At 54.5% G+C, this 8,761-nt stretch overlaps 2 protein-coding genes across 2 annotated transcripts in view; both read right to left on the bottom strand.

Annotated features, from left to right (window-relative positions):
* The window catches only part of PTSG_04573 (uncharacterized protein), a gene marked incomplete at both ends in the record, with an annotated part of 1,053 nt that extends 764 nt beyond the window's left edge, over positions 1–289 (bottom strand). The window contains one exon of the mRNA XM_004994610.1: positions 209–289. Within this exon, the coding sequence (XP_004994667.1) occupies positions 209–289 (81 nt within the window). The remainder of the gene's footprint in view (positions 1–208) is intronic.
* A 402-nt stretch (positions 290–691) lies between these two features.
* PTSG_04572 (uncharacterized protein) lies at positions 692–8,633 on the bottom strand. The gene is made up of 23 exons (XM_004994609.1): positions 8,436–8,633; positions 7,943–7,992; positions 7,694–7,788; positions 7,329–7,474; positions 6,990–7,116; positions 6,545–6,804; positions 6,134–6,247; positions 5,857–5,911; positions 5,428–5,612; positions 5,168–5,269; positions 4,875–4,986; positions 4,570–4,627; positions 4,268–4,380; positions 4,034–4,103; positions 3,539–3,700; positions 3,203–3,314; positions 2,891–2,957; positions 2,675–2,720; positions 2,403–2,472; positions 2,006–2,091; positions 1,626–1,743; positions 1,242–1,381; positions 692–1,108 (listed from the first exon to the last, which is right to left on the bottom strand). The coding sequence occupies exons 1-23, from the start codon at positions 8,547–8,549 to the stop codon at positions 997–999; spliced, it is 2,514 nt and encodes an 837-aa protein (XP_004994666.1). The 5' UTR covers positions 8,550–8,633; the 3' UTR covers positions 692–996.
* Between the last annotated feature and the right edge of the window lie 128 nt (positions 8,634–8,761).

The following is an 8,761-nucleotide window of genomic DNA, read 5'->3' as shown; positions in this document are numbered from 1 at the left end:
GTTTGGGTGTGGTGTGGGTGACTTCGCTTCCTCAGAGCCACCTACACCACATCTTCATGTGATAGAAGCAAGCACACATAACGCATGGATGCGCGTTTGCGCGTGAGCTTCTCGCACACGCCCAATGAAGCAAGCACAGTCACTTGTACGGGCGGCACACATGCCGTCGCACAAACGCACAGCACAGGCACGACACCAGCCAGAACACCGGGGCGCAGATGGGCTGGTACCTCCCACGCGTGTTGCCAGGGCTGGCCTTGCTCTTGTGCTTGTTCAGGGGGAGCAGCATTTCAATGTCCTTGCTGAAGCCCGCACCCCCACCCTGTTGCCGCGGTTGTTCTGTGCGTTAGGGCGGCGCGCGGGGGGGAGTCAATCTATGTGTTTGAAGGTCTTTTTGCGTGCGTGCGTGTGTCCACCAAACCAGTTCATAGTCAGAGAGAGAGAGAGAGAGAGAGAGAGAGAGAGAGAGAGAGAGAGAGAGAGAGAGAGAGACAGAGAAGGGGAGGGGATGGCGGGTGGCTGAGCACCTCGGCTTCTCTGACGCGAGGAAATGTAGCTTCCGTGCACTTTGTTTGTGCTTGAGCGTGCCAGGAGGACAAGGGTTTCTTCAGCTGTCACACGGGCACACATACACACACAGTCAACAAGCTCGCCGCTGTACTGCTGTGCTCGTGCTGTCATGGCACCCCTTTTCCGGTTCCATCATCATTGTGTTCAAACGTCAGCAAATGTGTACGTTCAATCCGCAAACTGATTTCCCGCCAGAATCGCACGGCCAATCGTCAATAAACGTGTGCGTCGATGCGAGGCTGTGTGACGAGGCGAGCGAGAGGCACTTGAAGGACTCTTTGGCTGGTGGAAGCAATGTCGTGGCACACAATCACATCACACATATCAGGACACAGTAAGCAAGCAAGCAAGACAGCAGTGCTGTGTGCACGATTGTGACACAGCAAGCAGGCGCAAGTGGAAGGAGCGCGAGCGGAAACAACGCCATCAAAACTTGATGGTGCCGGGCTTGGTAAAGTCCGTGAGCGAGCCCTGCTTGACACCCTGTGGGGTGAACAGCAGCGCCTGAACGTTGGTGAACACATCAGAGCCAGAATAGCTGTGTGTGCGCGCGCGCGTGTGTGTGTGTTTGTGTTTGCAAGGGAGTGAGAGGGATAAAATGTAACTCTATAAACGTGTGGCAACCCCCCCCCCCACCACACACACAAATCTACAATCCCAACACGACTGACCTGCCAGACTTGGTCCAGGAAAGTGTCTGGGAAGCGCTTGAGTACGAGAAGTGAGACTTGAGCGTGGCGCCGCTTGTGTACTCGAGGGTCGCACCATCGTCTTCAACCAGCTCAAATGCACCATCAGCACCGTCATACACCTGTGTGGTGAGTGGTAATGGCGGTGGTGGGGTGTGAGCATAAGTGGTGTTGTTGTGGGTGTTCAAGTGAGGGTGAGAATTTGTGCGTTGTGTGCTATGGTTATGTGCGAAGGGCCGCTTGCCCGCATGTGGATGCAGGCAAGCAAGCGCGGCGAACAAAACGCAAAGGCCACACAACGACATGGTTTGCAAGGGGCAAGCGTTGGCAGTCGGGAGGCTTCGAGACATGGCACAGCGCACGCACGTGAACGGTAAGCGGGCCACCGGGGAGAAGATCCGTGTACTGGATGACTGGGCCGAGCGGGAGGATGCCACCTTGCTTCACAAAGAGAGGGACATGGTCCAGGGCAACATTTGTTTGGCTAGACGCATGCAAGGGTATCACGTAAGAGTGTTGTGTGTGTGTGTGTGTTGTGAATTGAAAGCACGTGTGAGTGTTGTGTGATGTGAGGGGTTGTGTCGATGCGCATCAACGTTTGCGAAACAGGAAAACAGGAGCAGGAGTGTCGCGAAACGAAAGTTGCACGGCATCCACGGCTCATCGCGTCCATCCAGCGTAGTGTGAGTAACAACTTTGCGCTCCTGGAAGTGAACAGCCATGCGCGAGCACTGGGAAGCACTCACTTGATGTAGGTTGGGCCCGTGTGGGTCGTTGTTGTGTTGAACTCATACCACGTGTCTGCTGGCAGGTAAGCGCTGCTGCTGTTATCCTACACACGCGCGATCACCGCAAGAATACAGCGTATGTGTGAGTGAGTGTGTGAGTGAGTGTGTGAGTGAGTGTGTGAGTGAGTGAGGGGGGTGGGGCGTGTGTGTGAGTGTGAGTGAGTGGGTGAGTGAGTGAGTGTGTGTGTCGGGCATCGAGCCGTGAAGCACACGTAACAAAGAGCAGACAAGGGCGGTGTGACAAGGAGTGCAAAGAAAACAGCGCGCCCAACATATGAAAGAGCGGCACTTGCAAACAGCAGCAAGGCGAGGCCCGAGCGCGGAGAACGGCAGTCGAAGCGGATGATTGCCGCACCTGGGACAGAACGGGCGAGACGAGAAGATAGTCGCCGTCCATCCACTGCGTGGCAATAGTCTGGCAGACCCTAAAACATCAAACCAGGCCGTGGGAACGTATGAATGCGTTTGCATGGCATGGGCATATGTGCGTGGATATGTGTGCACATGTGTGTGTGCGCGTTTGTATGCGTGTGTGCGTGCACATGTGCGTGTGTGAGTTGTGGTTGTGCTGGTATGCCATATCATTGAAGCATACATGCATGCACGGTTGCACTGCCAATAACATACGTGTCCGTTGGATAGTCGAAGAACATGCCGCGGAACACGGGGCGACCTGGGAACAAAACAAATCAAAACAACACACACGCACATACACCGAAACAAGATATGTCGCTCGTGAGTGTGGGACGGTAAAAAATGACAATCGCATGTATGCAAAGGCACACACGTGCAATATTTGTGCGCGCGTGTGTGTGGTGTGGTTAGGTGATGTTCGTGTCGTACCTGAAGTGTACATGCCGTGGGCCAGGCTGTAATGCATGGGCAGCAGCTGGTAGCGCAGTTCAAGCGCCTGCAGCAGCAAACGAGGGCAATGCGACATGCTACGTCAGTACAGAGCCGTGAGAGATACATGCATGCACACGTGTGTACAATTGCCATACACAACCGCAAGAGAGAGAGAGAGAGAGAGAGAGAGAGAGAGAGAGAGAGAGAGAGAGAGAGAGAGAGAGAGAGAGACACACACACACAGACAGAGACAGACAGAGAGACAGAGAGCGCACACATGCATGCACACACACACACACAGACGCGCACCTTGCGCATAGCATTGCCGGCCTGCTGGCCGTACAAGAAGGGGAAATGGGGCATGTCGGAGTCTGTTGAATGCACACGCATGATGCCAAGGAAGGCGCTCACAAAGTACCAGCTGCCGTGATGCGCAAAAACAACGTTTGTTGTCGGAAGTGGTGAGATGATGGGCAGTCATGCTCGTGGCCAGACATGGTTGTTCGCTTGAGTGCAATCGTGTGCGCGTGTGCGTGTGTGCGTGTGCGCGTGTGTCTACATCTACGTCTACATGCACATCCAAATCCACACGTGCATCCACATGTGCCGCAGCATGTGTGGTTTTAACACAGGTCCCCTGCTCACCGAGTGAGGAGCAGCGGGGTATCATCTGGCCCGCTGAACCCGCCCGTGTCGCACGTCACAAACGAGGCACCGGCCATGTTCCAGTTGATCTGGTATCCGACCTGCTGCGCCATGCTCTCAAAGCTCACGCTGATGTCTCCTGTCCACACAGACAGACCGAACCTGCCAGACGTACACGGGAGGTGTGAGGGGATACATGTAGTCATGGCCATGTGTGTGTGTGTGTTTGTGTGTATTTGAATGTGGGAGTGAGCATGAGATGTGACGTGAAAACGCGCAATTTTACACATGTGCGTGTGATAATGCGTGTGCTTAAGTGACCGAGCGTGTCAAGTTGAATACGTGCAACGCATGTACAATACAGACATGAAGACCAACACCACACCGCACTGGTCATCTAGTTCCATGGGCCCACATTGCCCCACATCCCGTAGTCATCATCAACAACAAGGCCACCACCCCCCTTTCAACGCAGGGTTGCGTGGAGGAACAGACCGAGACATGCCGGGGCTGTAGGAGCGGTTGATGGTGAAGAAGCGCTTGCTCTTGTCATACGCAGCGAGACCTGCAGCAGCAAATGTGGGATGAGTGTTGGGGAGGGGGGCAGATGGCAATGGACAGCGACCGATGGGGCAGACGTCACACAAAGATATGCGATCAGCACCACTTGGAAGTGGCTTCGCTGACACACACACACACACACACACACACACACACACATACACTCACCATCGTACTGGGCCTCATTCCACCAGTGAAACGTGAAATATTGCGTCTCGCCTTCGTCATTCCACCAAAACTCAACACCTTCCTTGAGGAAGTGCGTGTGTTGCTCGTAGTACCTGTCATAAAACGGGGATGCAGTGGCGTGGGGTGTGAGGTTGGAAGCGCGGTGAACGGAAGGAGAACAGAAGGTAAAGGAGAGGTTGTGCTTCACAGAGAGAAAGAGAGAGAGAGAGACAGACAGAGACCGTGCGCATGTGTGTGTGTGCGGATTCGTAAGTGCAAACACACATGTGTAGAGTATTCACCAGGTGCGAAGATCGGCGATGGAGTAGTTGAGGTTGCGCCCGCCGCCGGTGTACGACGCTGAAGGAGCAAAGGGGCACACAGAAGAGAGCAACGCACATCCCATACATAGCGACACACACACACACACACATACGCATTCACATGCACGCACACACACGCACACATGCAGCACAACCACAAAGCCAAGTGTGAATGCGCAAAGCTGCGATGAGCATAAGTACACAATTGTTACATGAAGCCAATTTACCCCCACAGCAGTCCGCAACAGTGCGTGAAGGAACCAACATTCAGCCATGCAACGTACAGTCGATGAGCCAGCCCTTGTTCTTCGCCATGACCAGCAGCTGGCTGTTGCCCAGACGCGGCTTGCGGATGCCGCCAAACCGAAAGTTGAGATTCTTGCGGTAATCTTGCAGCTGGCACAGTATGGGGCGCGAGATGGAGAGGAGAGGATGTGTGTGTGTGTGTGTGTGCAAGTGGTGAGTGAGTGAGCGAGCGGGTGTAAGTGAGTGAGTGTGTGTGTGTGTGAGTGAGTGAGAGTATGTTTCTGTTTGTGTACATCTGTACATGTGCGTACATTCATACAAATGCGTGAACCTGCTGCACGGGGTTGGGGAAGGTGATGTTGTTGTACGTAAAGTCCTTGAAGGTTGGGCTGCCGGAATTAGGGAGGTTGTAGTCGGGCTCGGGTGTGTACCACTGCACAAGGGGAAAGGGAGCCAACAAGCACATGTGAGGGTTGAACATCACATGCAAAAGGAGCACACACCGGACAATCGCTGGTGGGCAAAAACGCACGCCTGCGAAACAGACATGTGAGCGCACGCCCACATACACGCGCACACACACACACACACCTCAAAATCCGAGATGAATGCGTCTGCGGGGAAGTTGCCTGAGCGGAAGTTTGATAGCATCTGGTGGATGTAGGTCGCGTTGACCCACCCCCACCGCCCTGCAAGAAACCCAAACGCATAGCGCGGGGGCAGCTGCGGCCTGCCAGTCACATCCCACAGACAATCCAGCGAATCATACGCCGTCGCTGTCACCATTGCCGTCGTGGTGGTGGTGGTGGTGGTTGTGATGAGATTGGTGGATGGTGGTGCATAACAACGTTTGAATGTATGCGCGCGCGCGTGTGTGTGTGTGTGTTGTGTGTGAATGTGAATGTGTGTGTGTGTGTGTGTGTGTGTGTGTGTGTGTGTGTGTGTTCGTGTGTGTTCAATGTGGCGCAAGAGAATAGCTGTCACAGTAGGAGAGCGCGGGAGGTCATAGTTGCTGCTCACCGGCGGGCATGAGATACAGGTCGACCTGTGGGTCACCACCAATCGTCCACATCACCTGCCACCCGCAAAACAGGTGTGCGCGTGTATGTATGTGTGTGTGCATGTGTGTGCGTGTGATTGATAATTAGAAGGGACACACGGAAAGGCACGACTAGCGAGACGAGGGAAGGCAGGAACACGCGTGCATCTCACAATAAGAAAATGAGCTGCAAGTACGCACGCACACACATGCACACAACCGCCAACGCCACGGTAACAGGTACAGCAACGGGCGTACGTTGGATCCGTCAAAGACCCAGGCGGCCGGATAGCTCTGCACATCCCCCTCCTTGAACGGGGCGGGGGACACGCCGAGCGCACTGTAGCCGTCCGTCGACCAGTAGTACGGCGCCTGCAGGCACACCACATGCATGCGAGCGCGCGAACACGGGTGGGATTGTGAGCGTGATGATGCACATGGATGAAGAGGATGAGGCGGAGGAGGAGCAGGAGCAGGAGGAGCAGGAGGGGGAGAAGAAAGAGGGTCAAGGACGTACAAGGGAGTTGAGATACACACATCCACACACACAGACACATCCACGCAAACACACACACACAGACACACACACACACAGACACACACACACACACACACAGACAGACACACACACACACACACACACACACACACACACACACAATACTCGACCTGGAAGTGTGTGTTTGCGACGGAAGCGCTTGAGGAGGTGTGGGTGATGGGGTCGCCTGCACCGCCGCCCGCACCGTAATAGAGCGGCGACTGCGATGCGGCCGGGAGGGTGAAGTCAATGACGGGCGGAGGAGAGGGGGCGTTACCACCGCTGATGCGGCCCTGGCGCGGGTTCATGCCGGGGACATCGTGCAGCAGCCAGCAGTTGGCGCCAGACGGATCGGGGGCAGAGGGCAGCGCAAACACAAAGAAGTCGCAGTCTGCACGAGGTGTGTGTGTGTGTGTGTGTGTGTGTGTGTGTGTGTGTGTGTGTGTGTGTGTGTGTGTGTGTGTGTGTGTGTGTGTGTGTGTGTGGAGGGCGGGGATGATGTGAGGGAAGCTATACTGCTTGGGCAAGGGGGAGAGGAGATGGGACAAGTGATTCGGAACAGGCCCACCCACACACCTGATGCGGCGTTGCATGCCTGGCAGCAGGATGTCTGGGTTTGGTTCTGCAGGCCGTTGGGCGCAGACTTGGAGCGTGTGCCACCAGAGGCGTCGTAGCCAGGCACGGCTTGCTGACACACATCCTCCTGCGTACATTTGGTATGATTGCATGTGTGTGCATGTGTGAGTGTGTGGTGATTGGCGTGCATATAATAGTCATTGGTGTGCAATGTGTATGTGCTGGGTGTAAGCCAGGGAGGGGGGGGGGCGCAGAAGAAGAAGGAGGTGCATGCACGAGAACGAAAGAAGTGTGTGTTTTAAAGTGGAGCGGCAACGTGGCGGTGATATGACGCTGCACCTGAAGGCCTGCAGAGGCCGAGAGTGCTGACGAGAGCTTGGGGGAGTCGATGATGACCGATCCCTTGTTGTCGAGCATCTGGAAGGCGGCGGACGTGGTGTTGATCTGGATTGCACCAAACGACGTCTGCACGCCCTGCCAGTCGCCTGGGCACCGGTTATATTGTTGGTAAGAAGAGGGGGGGGGGGGTGTGGAAACAAAACCGGTGAGTGGCACCAGTGAGCAGCACGCACGAGCGGGCAGCATGAGTGGGTCAAGAAATGACGCGATCGCATGCGCACAAGCCATGATGCAGAGGGCTGCACACACACACACACACACACACACACACACTCACGCACACGCACACACACACAGACACACACCCTTTGAGATTGGCGTGAAAGACGGGAGGGACGACTGCTCGACGATCATTGGAGATGACACGCCGCCATCGGGAGATGTTGTGGCAATACTCACGCTGGCGCACACGGAAACGAGGGAAATGAAAGAGCCCAGGAGTGAGCATAGACGTGCGTTGCGCACATACAAAACTGGACACTATTGTTGTTGTGAGACGCAGGCAAGGGCGCAGGTAAGGGCGCAGGTAAGAGCGCAGATGCCACGGATCTCACCGAAACCCGGACTTGCTGGCGACGGCGAGCTCCACATAGTGCTTGCCAAACTGTTGCGAGCAAAGTAAAGCGAGAACAAACTTGGTTTACAAAATCGGGCATGGTTCATCCGCACCATTTAGGATGCGCATATTATGCACACGGGTTGCAAATGCATACCCACAAGCCCGCTCAAACTGAGTCCATCACAAGTCCACAACACGCGAAGCAAGCAGTCGCAAACAAACAAACAAACACACACAACGAGCATCGCACTGTTGTTGTTGTTGTTGTTGTTGTTGTTGTTGTTGTTGTTGTTGTTGTTGTTGTTGTTGTTGTTGTTGTTGTTGTTGTTGTTGTTGTTGTTGTTGTTGTTGTTGTTGTTGTTGTTGTTGTTGTTGTTGTTGTTGTTGTTGTTGGTGTTGTTCTTGTTGTTGTTGTTGTTGTTGTTGTTGTTGGTGTTGTTGTTGTTGTTGTTGTTGTTGTTGCGTGACTCACTGGCTGACTGACTGACCTGAACGACGACACCGTGGGAGCTGCGAACGAGGGGACGAGGAGCAGCTGCCACTGCTGCTGGCAGCAACAGCACCGCCAGCACTGCCACTGCAAGGAAGCGCGACCACCACATGTCAGCGATCGGCGAACAGGTCGGGAGACAAGGCGACTAAGGTGCTTTGTTGTGCAGTGTGGTGGGAGGAGTTTGGTTTGTTTGTTGCTTGTGTTTATTGCTGCTCCTGACAAGTCGACTTATTTCAGTCTTTAAACTTTATATGGTGTCGTCGAGAAGTTTTAACCGTTTTCAGTGGCGGGAAAATTTGGGAGCGCTTGAAAAATGTCAAT

The sequence above is a fragment of the Salpingoeca rosetta genome (genome assembly GCF_000188695.1).
Source record: "Salpingoeca rosetta unplaced genomic scaffold supercont1.10, whole genome shotgun sequence".
Taxonomy (NCBI): Eukaryota; class Choanoflagellata; order Craspedida; family Salpingoecidae; genus Salpingoeca; species Salpingoeca rosetta.
The sequence above is the reverse complement of the archived record's forward strand: the minus strand, read 5'-3'. Positions and strand labels throughout refer to the sequence as shown.

What these genes read in the sequence shown, in the direction of transcription:
- PTSG_04572 (XM_004994609.1), bottom strand. Translation starts at nt 8,549, where the DNA reads ATGTGGTGGTCGCGCTTCCTTGCAGTGGCAGTGCTGGCGGTGCTGTTG. An exon ending in TTTCACGCCAATCTCAAAGG is followed by an intron (nt 7,475 to 7,693) that starts GTGTGTGTCTGT and finishes ACCGGTGCCCAG; the next exon opens with GCGACTGGCAGGGCGTGCAG. An exon ending in CCTGTATCTCATGCCCGCCG is followed by an intron (nt 5,613 to 5,856) that starts GTGAGCAGCAAC and finishes CAATGGTGACAG; the next exon opens with CGACGGCGTATGATTCGCTG.